Below are 14,011 nucleotides of genomic sequence, written 5' to 3' on the forward strand. Positions count from 1 at the left end.
AATTCAAAAAGGAAAGATTAAAAAATTTATCTCTTATATGTATAATTTGATTCAAAAACAGGCAATTAAACAAGGAGTCCATAAGTCAAAACAAAAATGGGAAAGTGATTTGAATATCAAAATTGAAGAAAAAAACTGGTCAAGACTATGTCTTGAGAGTATGACAAATACAATAAACGTTCGATTAAGATTAGTGCAATACAATTTTTTACATCAACTATATATTACACCACAAAAAATAAATAAATTAAACCCAAATTTATCTGATCAGTGTTTCCGATGTAACCAAGAAATTGGTACTTTTTTACATTCTACTTGGTCTTGTTCTAAAATTCAACCTTTTTGGACAAATTTAAGAGTTTTACTGGAACAAATTATTGGAATACAACTTCCACACAACCCAATATTACTTTTACTAGGTGATATTGAAGGGATAAAACCAATATCCAAATTGAATAAATATCAGAAAGAATTTATAAAAATTGCATTGGCAGTAGCCAAAAAAGCTATTGCAGTGACTTGGAAATCAGATACATATCTAAGTATAGATCGTTGGAAGAACGAAATTTATGGCTGTATTCCACTTGAAAAAATTACTTATAATTTAAGAGATAAATATGAAACATTTTTGAAAATTTGGCGCCCTTATTTACAAAAGACAGGATTAAATATATAGGTGCTCCGAAGATGAAATAATTGGTTACTTGGGGAAAGAAATAAATATATATACTAAAGTTATTACGAACTCCATGGAGCATGTGGGGATCTTCTAATATCCAGGCATTCCTTTTTTTTCTTTCTTATTTTTTTAATAGGGATGTTAGGGGGGAGGGGTTAAGGGGAGGGGGGCTGGGTAACACATTTTTTATACACATTTATTCTGTAACTATTTGAAAGCAATAAAAAAAGTTTTTAAAAAAAGAGAATAGTGATTTGAGTTTACTTAATATCTATCCAAAAGCCATCAAAAGTAACCATTGTACCTTTCCCTTAGTGCTGCAGAGAGCAATGGTACAGAATTGGTTCACAATTCTTCAAATTCTAAGACAGGCATACACACACTGAGACAAATTAAAGCTCATTATTGAGCAGAGTAAACCATGCTACAGGTACCATTGAACAGAAATGTCAGAGAAATCAAAATCTGATCACCAATCGAGAAATTTTGTAACACCCAAGAGGTGCATTCAATCCATCATATCCATGCCGGTCAAACTAAAAAATTTTTTTTTTTTAAAATGCTAATTCCAGTCCTGTCTAGGTGAATTCAATAATCAAGGATCTTAATTCAAAATCCGCTCAATTATGAAATTGAAAAACGTGAAAAGATAAATGGGGTGTGAGTGTAAATATCATGGTGCTTCCACACAAAAGTACTACACTGTGCTGCATAAAGCTTTTTATGAAGATGTGTTGGAGAGAGTGCAGAGGAGATTCACCACAATGTTACCTGTATTGGAGGATTTTCGTTATACAGAGAAATTAGATATTCCAGACTTGTTTTCTTTGTTGTCCTCAGAGAAAGTAAGGATAAACTGATAGACGCACAGATAATTGTAGGAAACCCAGACAATGTAAATTGCTAAGTTTCACATGCTAGGGGCATCAAAAATAAGAGGCCCCAAAGAGTCTAGCAAATTTCTACAAATGGAGAACGTTCTGGCTGGTTGCATCACAGCATTGTATGGAGGCTCCAATGTGCAGGACCGCAAGAGGCTACAGAGGGCTGTAGGCTCAGTAAGCTCCATCACAGGCAACACCTCCTCATGATTAAGGGCATCTTCAAAAGTGGTGTCTCAAGAATTCAACATCCATCATTAAGGACCCTCACCATACAGGACAAGCCCTCTTTCTCATTACTACCAAGACGGGTGGTACAGGAGTCTGAAGAGACACACTCAACATTTTAGAACAGCTTCTTCCCCTCTGCTATCAGATACCTGAACAGTACATGAACACTGCTTCACTATTCCGCTTTTTCACTATTTATTTATTCTTGTAACATAGTAATTTTACATCTTGCACAAAATAACAAATTTCATGACAATTTCATGTCAGAGATAGTGAACCTGATTCTAACTTTAAAAGGGATCTAAGTGGAAAGTGTTTTAGTGGTCAGTAGACCTACCAAAGTTGAATCAGATACAATCATTACACTTACGGGGCTTTGAAATAGGCACTTCAAAGGGCAAGGTCAAGAAGAAACCTAATGCGGTCAAATGGGACTAAAGTAGATTGTGAAAAGGTTGGCAACGATGTGGTGAGCCAATCTTGGGAAGGACAGTACTGTGCAAAAGTCTTAGGCACACATATATAGCTAGGGTGTCTAAGACTTTTGCACAGTACTGTATTTGTCAACGTGGAGCAGAAAGCAAGGTTGTAAATCTGGTGGGAGCAAAGGATGTTGGGAGTGGCCGCAGGAGGGGTGTGGGAACAGGTGGTAGACACACCCAACCCTGAGACGCCAGGCAAGATCACAATCAGAATCAGGTTTATTATAACCGGGGCCTGCCGCTTTGTGAGGGTTCACCCTCCTTAAAGACAGCCTGGCATTGGCCTCTGAGACAGAGATCACAGGTTCACCAGGTACAGTAGGGATCTTCACACCTGTACTTATATTCTCCCTTTCAAAGCAGGCATAGAGGTCATTTCATTCCAAACAATTGGCTTACTGATCATTACGGAATGTCTCTCTGGTGCTACCTGCTCCCTCCCCTCTTTTCCCAACCCTCTTCCTGTCCCCTTCCCACTCTCAGACCACAATAGAGATCCATATCAGAATCAGGTTTATCATCACTCACACATGCCATGAAATGTACTGCAACAGCAGTACAGTACAATATATATAGAATATTTATATGCCTAAAACATAATGACTCTGACTGGTTTCTTGGCTGTAGACTCACTTTAGTGAATTTCATTGCTGAATGTTATTTGCTTATTTTTATTGTTTGCATGATTTGGATTTTTTTTGCACATCAGGTGTTTCTTTTCATGGGCTCTATTGAATTTCTTTGTTTTGTGGCTGCCTGTAAGGAGACAAATCTCAAGGTTGTATATAGTATACATACTTCAAACTTCTGAAATTTAAGACTTTTGCACAGTACTGTATTCCTTGATGAAGAAACTTAAACTGACGTCATCAAACTGTTTGTATCATAATCACATTAAAAAGGCTATTGGAGTCAAATAATCTAAAGATCTGAGAGATAAAATTAGTGTGAAACAGGAACATACTATAGCAAGAGTGTGGAGTACCTGTATGGCTGCCTTCCGAGCCTGTCGAGCTTTCTCTTCACGGATCTTTCTCCTCTCCTCACTTTTTCTCCTTTGGTACTCTTGCATACTCTCAGCTGGTACTTCTTGCTCTTTCTCCTGACAGTAAAAGTACCAACGAATTATTAGTGAAGCACAATGTTTTACCTGCCAACTGAACTGCAATTTCAGACAGCTGAGAAATAAAGAAAATTCAGCCTACAGTAATAGTTATTTTTCTTAATTTAGCAATGCAGCACGGTAAAAGACCCTTCTGATCCAACCAGCTCACACTGCTCAATTACAGCCATGTGACCAATTTGCCTACTAACCCAACAGGCCAGGCAGCATCTACGGAAAAGAATAAAGTTGACATTTCGGGCCAAGACCCTTCAACAGGACCTGACGAAGGGTCTCAGCCCAAAATGTCGACTGTATTCTTTTCCACAGACACTGCCTAGCCTGCTGATTTCCTCCAGTATTTTGTGTGTGTTGCTTGGATTTCCAGCATTTGCAGATTTTGTCTTGTTTGCCGACTAACCCATACAGCTTTGGATGACGGAGATGGAGGCAGAGTTAAGATGGCAAGTACTTTGCTTGCATCTTCGGAAACAGCTCTATTCCTATCTTTATTTTACCCTTTCAGGGTTCTTTTGAAGTCCCTAACCTGAAGTTATACGCTGACTTTGGTTCTTTGAAGGAATGGGACCAGTTTTGGGGTTTCAGGATTGACCATTGTTCGGCACACCAAGGGTTCAGCCTGAGAGTTCGGCTCGTATTTGAAAGCCCAAGATCTCGAGGCTCTGGAGACAGGCAGATCAAGGGTCGGTGTCAAGGCAGGAGACCCGTGTGTCGTCGGGGGAGTCAGAAAATCTACTGCTGCAGTGTGCCCAAAGACCCGGGTTCTTGCAATCTTCAGGCACAGAGCTTGAAAAAAGCGACCTAACAGACTTTTAACATCATAAAAATATAGCGAGTTGTTTGTTATGTCTCCCCACTTGCTGGGAAAATGGGTTTCCCTTTCCCTTATTAAGGAGAGAGAGAGAGAGAGAGAGAGAGAGAGAGAGAGAGCCTATGGTATGTCGAATGCCAGATGAAACGCAAAGTCTTTGGGGTAACTGCAAGTCTGTGTCTTTGATAATTGCTTTGCTCACACTTGAGTGCTTGGTGGCGGTGCCGATGCTATTTTTGCCGGTGGGGGGAGGGTGGATTGTTGCTTGCTGCCACTTACACACGGGAGGGGGGAGCTGGGGGGAGACTTTGGGGCACATTTAACTGTCGTTCATTCTTTGGGGCACTTCTCTGTTTTTGTGGCTATTTGCAAAGAAAAAGCATTTCAGCCTGTACATTGTATACATTTCTCTGACATTAAATTGGACCTTTGAACCTTTGAACAGAAGCACCCGGAGGAAACCCACATTGTCACAGGGAGAAGGTACAGGCTCCTTACAGACAGCCGTAGAATTTAACCCAGGTTGCTGGTGCTGTAATAGCACTACACTATCATGCAGCCCCAATTTAGTATACAATTATCCATGCACCACCAATATCCTGCAGTTTTCATAAAGTTAGAAACAAATTTTAATGAAAACATAATTCATGAAAGGAATGCCAACAATGTTAAATAATGTTAAAGAAAGTGAAAGCAATGTTGGCATTCATTTCTAGAGGTACAGAATATAAGAGCAGGGCAGGGATGTGATGTTGAGGCTTTATAAGGCACTCGTGAGACAACATTTGGAGTATTGTGTGCAGTTTTGGGCTTCTTATTTTAGAAGGGATATACTGACATTGGAAAGGGTTCAGAGAAGACTCACAAGAATGATTCCAGGAATGAAAGGGTTACTGTACAAGGAACACCTAGCTGCTCCTGGGCTGTATTCCCTGGAGTTCAGGAGAATGAGGGGGGATCTCATAGAAACATTCCAAATGTTAAAAGGCCTGAACAGATTAGATATGGCGAAGTTATATCCATTGGTAGGGGATTCTAGGACAAGAATCCCTCCCCCATTCCCCAAATAAAACAGATAACCATCCCTTGCCAGTGCTTCATGCTCCTTGGAAGTTAAAATGTTCCTCAATTTGAAGGGTGGTCCATGAATCAAAGAAACATAGGGAATATCTGGAAAAAGTGGGACTTTTTTTCCCATTGAGCAGAGGAGACTGAAAAGAGATGTGATCACTGTACTCAAAAGAATAAGTGGTCTAAACAGAAAGAAACTATTTCCAATGGCAGAAGAGTTGATATCAAAAGGCAACCTAATCTTTAATAAAGAAGAAAACAGACACAGTGATTAACAAGCTAAGAGGTTGATAAGACTCAGATTCAATCATGGCTTTTGGAAGGGAACAAGATCTGACTATGAAAGGATGTAAAAGTGGGACAATGAGTAAGTGATCTTTCAGAGTACCAGAATGAACTGAATGATCTCCTGTATTGCTACCACTCTATGACATTTACTAGTTTACAACTGACTTTACTAGTTCTAACATTTGTGAGAGACTTGACATTTAGCAAGGGTTAGATAAGGCAAATCATGAAACTGTTCCATTGTGTCCACAACACAGGACACATGCTGCATTTGAAAGGTGAACAAGCAAAACCACTCTGGTAACATTAATTCAGCATACATCTAAAAAACAGTGAGACTCCATGGGGAGGTGAAGAAATGCACCAGCTGATTAAAATGTAAGGTAGATAATTTCCAAAAAGTCTTTCTGAATGAAGCACTCAAGATAAGGAGACATAGAGATTGCTTTGAAAAAGCATGTTATCTTGGAGCTAGCAACACACAAAATGCTGGAGGAACTCAGCAGGTCAGGCAGCATCTATGGAGAGGAATAGAGTCAATGTTTCATGCCAAGAACCTTCATTAGTCCTGATTAAGGGTCTCAATCCAAAACGTCAATTGCTTATTCCCTTCCATAGATGCTGGCTAAGCTACTGGGTTCCTCCAGATTTTGTGTATTGCTCTAAATTTCTAACAGAGTATCTTGTGCCTAGCTTGGAGCTATGCTTCTCCAAGCTTTTTACAATGTGCTTGTCTCATAACCAAATCTGTAGTATTCTAATTGACAGCTATTGATTGTTAATATAAGGTAATAATAAATAGTACTATATCATGCAACTGCCAGGGTAACAGAGGGTGAACGAGGTGAACTGAGATCTTTTATCACACAATATTCCCCGCATTCACTGCAGACAGCTCGAATGAATTAAATGCCAATATCTAGTGTGCTGCAAATTATCTGACAAATCACCTTACTAATGTTTGTTAGCACCTGTTTTTTTGCAGCAAGAAGTCGCTTAAGTGCAGCTTGACCTGCTCTGCGCCTCTGGAAATGCCGTCGGTACCATCGCTGAATGGTAATCGCTGCATGACTCACATGCTGTATAAATCTGTTGTGGGCAGAGGGAATGAGGGAGGTGGTGTTAACAAAAAGCATGTTCTTTTAAAACAATTTGAAATTCATCGTTTCCCATTTTAGAAAAAAAATAACTCCTTTCTTCCCGCTGTGTGCTGATTTACAGAGGTTTTTTTTAATTCATTCAGCTCATGATTCCTTAGCCAAGTTCTTGCTCTGGAGTACCATGAACAATTTGCCTGTGTGCGCTTTCTTCTTAAACACACCATACAGTGCAGAATGAAGCAATTACATCGCACTTTCCAAGGCATGCTACAATAACCAACAATAATTATTGCTTCGTGTAGATACACAAATCCACCTCAAAATCTAAATTGGTCTGATTAAACTCTTGTCAATAACGTGACCAATTTACCCAGCATGACATTCCTAACTCCTTTCTAAAGAATATTCCCAAGTTCCTGAATTTTTTCAGTTCTGGCATCCACCTCCATTTAGCATAAAGTACAATAAATCTGAGGTGGAACACAAAATTCTGTGTTGGTCACAGAAGGCTGTGAATACCAGGACACTTAGTCTCAGGGTCTGGAAGCAAGAGGTCAAGAGCAGCATAAATTTTGTGTCATGTAAAGCCCTTATAGTGCTACAACAGTAATATATTATGGAGAGATATTCCATGGAACTATTTTAATTTTGTTTATGGTGTTAAACAGACATTTTTAGATGGAACAGAAAATTCAAAATAGGAATCCATCTTGATATCAATTTCTAATATGATCACCCACATTAAATTCACTCCCCAGGATTCCTGCAATGGCCTAATTGTGAAGTATTCACAGAGTAAATCAGATGATGGAAAGAAATAAAACCTCACATCAGATCATTACTAAAAGAAGATTTCTACAAATATTTTACCTGTGTCTCTCAAGTCCTGTTCACTTCAGAATTAATGGTCTTTCAACCTATTGATGATCAATGTAGACTGAGGCATTTTAAGTCAAGCCCTGACTTTGAGAGTCATCAGACTACTTTCCCAGTTTATTCCTACAGCTCAGAGAAACAGCAGGCAAATGGAAAAGCACAAGGAGAGATTCCAGCCCATCATTTTTACCATTATCAAACCCAGCTGCAGGGAACTTACAGCATTGTACAACTGGACGCTAGCTTAGAATGTATTGCAAAGATAAGAAAATCCCAATCAAGAAAAATTTAAACAAACACACCTAGAAAGAACAGCAAGGGAACACTAAAACAATGCTATATATATTCTGCAAAGCACAGGCATCAGCTAGAATGTGCACTACAAAATCTAGCTATCGGCACAATACCACAAAAAAACACACTCCTTCATGTAAAACTGTGCATACCCAAAATCAGGATGAGTGATAGCTGGATTATCGTTCTGTAGCACTTGGGTAAAGTCCTTTTTATCATTAAGGTTTAAGTACTGGATTCTAAGGATGGTAGAAAAACATATTTAGAGATAATTAACTCAAAGTCCTTTCACTGTTTAGGTAGGCTATAAGGTTCTGTTGGCATGGGCATTTTCAGATTACTGCACTACCATACCAATCAACTCACAATTGAATGGAGCCACAAGTACATCAAATGTTACTTCAAAACAATATTGTTTATATAGAGAATTATTAAGTAAAATATGGAAAATGCAGAGAACCTCTGAAATAAAGAAAAAAATTTTTTTGGGGTAGAAAGCAAAAAATTCATCTGACTTTAAACTTGACAATTTAAAATAAATATCATTAAAAAACTTCCTATTTCCCTAAGTACCAGAAAGAAGCTGCTCAATTTCATTGTACTCAAGGTCTGTTTGGGTATAAAGTCAAATTTTAACCTAATCATGGCCGATCCAAACCCAGTACTTTCCACACCAAACCAAACCAATGTTGTTGACAAAACAATCTCCCATGTTATTATTCTGCCTGAGGATGCCCTTTAAAATTCCTTCCTCTCACTTTAAACATACAGCCTCCTGTGTTTGATATCCCTATCACGGACAAAAGATTCAAATGACTATCTACGACTATTATAATTTTTTTAAACCTCTCAGCCTCCTTTGCACCACAAAAAAATAAGTGCAACCTATTCAATCTCTCCAATCCAGGCAGTGTCCCATGAATTCCCTCTACACTCTCACCACTACAATTGTATCCTTCCCAGTGTGGCAACCCAAAATGCATACAGAATTCCAAAATCAGCCTAACAAGCATTTTATAAAGTTGCAACATGATGTCCCAATCTTTATATGCCCCATGCCATATGCTTTCTGCCCCACCCTATCAACACGTATTACAACTTCAGGGTAACTATGGATTTGAACCTCGAAGATCTCACCAAATTTACTTAGTTTCCTACCGTTAGCAGTGTATGCGAAACCCCGATTTGAACTTGCAAAATGTGTCAACTCCGATTTAGAAGCAAGGGGAACTCTGTTTCAAAGTAATGGGCTGTTATTCATTTAAAACTGAGGTAGGCAGAAATATCTGTAGAGGGCAGTGAATCTCTACAATTCTCTGCCATAGGGAGCTGTGGAAGCTGAATCATTAGAGTGAATGGCAGATAAATTTGTTTGAAATATTGAGGCATTGAGGACAATGAGCATCTGGCACAGAGGAGGAGTTAAGGGCTGGGAAAGATACTGTGAACACTTTAAAACACTTTTTACAGTGCTGTTTATATTGTAAATACATGCTGATATTTATGCATATTTTATTCCATATTTGTACTTTAACTGCAAATTCCTAATACAGTGGAACCTGATAAATGGAACACATTAGCACCAGTACATTTTGGCCCAATTAAATGGCTGCTCCAATTAACCGAAGCTTCATGGAAATAGTTAAAAGACAAAGACAAACTATAATAAATAGGTGACAAATTATGCATTTAAATGAAATACAGAACAAATTACAACACTACCAACACCACTGCAGCATTATAAAACTGTTATTAATTCCTAATAACTCTCGATGGAAGAGTACATCACTGCCATGTTCTTTTGATTAACTGTAAATGAACAAAAGCATTTACTCCTGGTGTAGATAATGGACTACCTTCATTGCCTACCTGCAGAAAATCAAACTAAAAATTGAAATCATCAAAAAAATTTTAAATCGCTGTTTTTCCAAATCCATGCGGCCAAATGGATAATATAACACAAGCACGCTCAGCTAATGCTACTTAAAAACAGTTTGCTGATATTTCAGCCATTTCTGGTATCTCCAAGCCTGAATGCTTGCAGTAAGCAAAACAGCTCTGAATTGCCTTACTGTTTATTTCTCACCAACTATCAGTGACAAAAATCACTACTTCTGAACACAAACACACACAACTGACTCAATTTAAAAACTGTTTGCTCTAATCAGTGTGGAGTCTACCGCCACACATGTACATGCAACTGACACTAGGTAGACGCTGTTCAGCAAGCTCTCTGTTCCAATTAAGTGGCGTAGTATCCCAAATAAATGAAGGGAATTCTGGCTATTTTCTTGATTAGTTTTTGTTCTTCAAGAGTTGTCCCTCCTAAGCAGCTGCCCCAATTAACCGATGGTCCAATTAACTGGAATTCACTCTATATACAAATATATATGGCAAATACATTTAATCCTCAAAAATAGTAATAATTATTGTATTGACTACAAGACCATAGTCATAGGAGGTGATTTAAACCATTCAGCCCATCAAATCTGCTCCATCATTCAATCATGGCTGATTTATTTTTCCTTTCAACCCCATTTTCCTGCCTTCTCCCTGTAATTTCTGATGCCCTTACTAATCAAGAACCTATCAACTTCCACTTTGAATATACACAACAACTAGGCCTCCACAGCCATCTATAGCAGAATAGAGAAGATTAAGTTTGGTTCATGGGCAAATTTTTCTCAAAGTGTCCTTTTAGTCTTGAATGAATGTTTCCTCTACAATGCAAAGTGAAAGATATCCACCTTTTTACTATTAAGCAGCTTTGCTTGACAGCAACCACAGTCCTGACAGAAATTACCTTAATGGCAAGGAGTTCAGGAAGGGTGTGCACATGATCCAGACACGGACCTCAAAAAGGTGGATAAAGAAAGGGTGCTCCCTGCATGGGAGAAACTACAACTAGATTTCGCAAACTGAGCCACTCACTAAAACTGAGATAAGGTTATTTCCACACAACCTCGGAAGGGTGTGAATCTTTAAAACTCTCTTATTCAAAGAGAAGTGGAAGCAATGTCTTTGAATATCTTTAAAGCAGAGGTAGACAGATTCTTAATTGCAAGGAGTAGGCAAGAATCTAGAGTTGAGCTGACAATAAGTTCAGCCATGATCTTCTCGAATGATAGAGCAGGCTTGAAGAACAGATTGGCCAAAGTCTGCACTGATTTATTTTTGATATGATTAGATATTTATCATTGACTTCTGATTCTTCCTTCCTATATTTCTTTAGTAGGAGCTGGCAGGTGAAGCTCAGATATGTAGTATCATCAGTCTGCACAAAATTAACATAAACTCAACAGTATTAAATACAGTACCTCTCTACTTCAAAGATTATCAGACATTCAGACTGTCATTCTAGAGACTGACAATTTGTTCATACGTACTAGGACTCAAAGGATTAGACAACAAAATTATAGCAGAACACATTTGTGGAACCTTATTAAGAATATGCTTTCTTTTATTTCTTATATTCTTGCAAGCAAATGAAGTTTGAAGGTCAAATATCCAATTCTCTGGGAACAGAAAAACATACCAACTTTATCAAACTAATTAGAGATTACAAGCTCAGGTACTACAGATTTCTGTTGCTTTTTTAACCTCAATGACCTAAGGATTAAAACTGACCTTTCTGCTTCCTCTTCAGTCACTTCTTTCTTTTTGTTCAACGTACTTGTGTTGTTTCTTGTTGCAACGTTATTACTAGAGAAGTTTTTTTGTGATTTCTTTAAGGAATTTTGGTCTAAGCCATTTTCATCATGAGTTGGCACTTTGATCATGTTGCTGTCAAAAAAAAACACAAGTAAATTTTTTTGGAATCCACACAGCAAAGCAAGCAACCAGTTTTGATGGTCTAGGCACAGTTTTTTTAAAATCTTCACAAGAGACAACAGCAAATATATCACAATATTCTCTCATCCCTTGAACACCAGCAAGAGCTTATTCAGACAAAACACACACAAAATGCAGGAGGAACTCAGCAGGTCAGCCAGCATCTCTGGAGAGGAATAAACAGTCAATATTTCAGGCCAAGACCCTTCGCCAGGACTTATGAGCAAATTCAAATACCCAGAGTTGATGAGTGAGAATGCACATTATTAATAAATATTGTTCTTTGCCACACAGAGCAAGGGTGGCCAAATCTAAAGGAGCTGTATGCAATTGTACTCTACAGTTCAAGAACTATAAGACTTATAAGTACAATTTTACCACTAACCTTCTTTTCAAATTTATGGTTCAAAATAAACAGTGAAATCACGTCCTTCATTATGGCTACATACTGTTAGAAACGGAAGCTCTGTGAGTCTCCACCTGGTTGTGTTATGTTTTTCAGAAAACTAAAGCTGCTTCATTAGTCACTAAAGTTTTGAGATACATGTATCTCAAGTTGTAGAAACTTCTACAATATTCTTAATAAATTCTCCATCAGAATATGAGCTTTCAGCATGAAAAAGATTCCATTTAATAGCAAACACTGTCTTCTGTTGGCTATTTTAATTGTTACCTTGATCTTCCCTAATTCACTCCTAGGGAAATAGACCAGTAGAACTCTGACTGTATTTACAACATTTGCTTTGGTAAACAATACTATTTGATATATTCTCAACAGAGAATATGAGTTCTTCTTCCTCTTCTGACATGAAACCTCTCTTTTTCATACCTACATTTATAGTCATACAGAGTGAAAACAAGCCCTTCAGCCCAACTGGGCTAATTTCGTTTGCCTGTGCTGGGCTCATATACCTCTAAATCTGTCCTATCAAATATCCATCCAAGTGCTTTTTACATGTGGTCAGTATACCTGCATCAATGACTTCCTCTGACACCTTATTCCATACACAGACCACCCTCAGGATGACAGTCGCCCCTTGGGTTCCAATTAAGTCCCTCCTCTGTGCCCACAAGCTTGATTCTCCAACCCTGGAAAAAAATGTGCACTTTCTTCTTATTTATGTCCCTCATGATTTTATACATCTCAAAATCTCCTCTTACCATCCAACATTTTTTTAGAATTAGATGCTGTAAGTATCATCTACAAAATTAATGTAGAAGAACTAAAATAGTGCAAGTGGTGAGAACAGTTGGTCGTAATTCACAAGCCCTGTGCACTGCGAGATATGCTGCAGGAAAATGGCAGGCACACCACACAATCTGATGAAAATGGCCATCTGGCCACAATCCCACATTAGTTAAGGCAGGAATGAAATTACTGTAACTAACACCTTTAATAGAATCATGAAATATACAGCACAAAAATGGCCGATTAATCCATCTAGTCCATGCCAGCCTCCTCTTGTGCACAGGCCCAATTACCTGCAGCTGAACCACAGCCCTCCATACTTCTCTCATCCATGTAACTACCCAAACATCTCTTAAAAGTTGCAACTTAAACTGCATCTACCACTCTTGCTGCTAGCTTGTTCCACACACTCACCACTCTCTGAATGTAGTTGCTCCCCCTCAGGTTCCCCTTACATATTTACCTTTCACCTTAAACCTATGACCACTAGTTCTAGTCACTCCCAACCTGAGGGGAAAAACCTGCTTGCATTCACCTTATCTACGTCCTCATAATATTGGAAACCCTGATAAGATTTCCCCTCATTCTCCTGCACTCCAGTGAATAAAGTCCCAACCTACTCAACTTTTCCATAAGACATAGGAGCAGTATTAGGCCATTCGGCCCATTGAGTCTGTTTCACCATTTCAACTTGGCTGATTTATTCTCTCTCTCAAACCCATTCTCCTGCCTTCTCCCCTTAACCTGTGATGCCCTGACTAATCAAGAACCTTCAACCTCCACTTTAAATATACCCAATGACTTGGCCTCCACAGCCAGCTGTGGCAATATAATGCCACACATTCACTACCCACTGGTTAAAGAAATTTTTCCTCATCTCTGTTCTAAATGGACATCCCTCTATTCTGTGGCTGTGCTCACTGCTGCTATAATCCCCCATTACAGGAAACATCTGCTCCACATCCACTCTGAATAGGCCTTTCAATATTCGATAGGTTTCAATGAAATACCCCTCTCATTTTTCTAAACTCCAGCAAGTGCAGGACCAGAGCCATCAAACACTCCTTGAATGTTAATCCTTTCGTTCCACTGTGGCCTCCTGCATATCGGTGACACCTGACGTAGATTGGGAGAACTACTTTGCCAAGCATCTAC

At 38.6% G+C, this 14,011-nt stretch overlaps 1 protein-coding gene across 7 annotated transcripts in view; it reads right to left on the reverse strand.

Annotated features, from left to right (window-relative positions):
* The window catches only part of cep131 (centrosomal protein 131), a 139,375-nt gene that overhangs the window by 79,924 nt on the left and 45,440 nt on the right, over positions 1-14,011 (reverse strand). For 6 of the 7 annotated variants that reach the window (XM_073026305.1, XM_073026307.1, XM_073026302.1 and 3 more), the window contains exons 7-10: positions 11,464-11,619; positions 7,989-8,075; positions 6,538-6,655; positions 3,259-3,375 (exon numbers count right to left, since the gene is read on the reverse strand). In XM_073026305.1, the coding sequence (XP_072882406.1) occupies positions 3,259-3,375; positions 6,538-6,655; positions 7,989-8,075; positions 11,464-11,619 (478 nt within the window). The remainder of the gene's footprint in view (positions 1-3,258; positions 3,376-6,537; positions 6,656-7,988; positions 8,076-11,463; positions 11,620-14,011) is intronic. The other variant, XM_073026304.1, reaches the window with a different exon arrangement.

The sequence above is a fragment of the Hemitrygon akajei genome, chromosome 22, assembly GCF_048418815.1.
Source record: "Hemitrygon akajei chromosome 22, sHemAka1.3, whole genome shotgun sequence".
NCBI classification, from domain to species: domain Eukaryota; kingdom Metazoa; phylum Chordata; class Chondrichthyes; order Myliobatiformes; family Dasyatidae; genus Hemitrygon; species Hemitrygon akajei.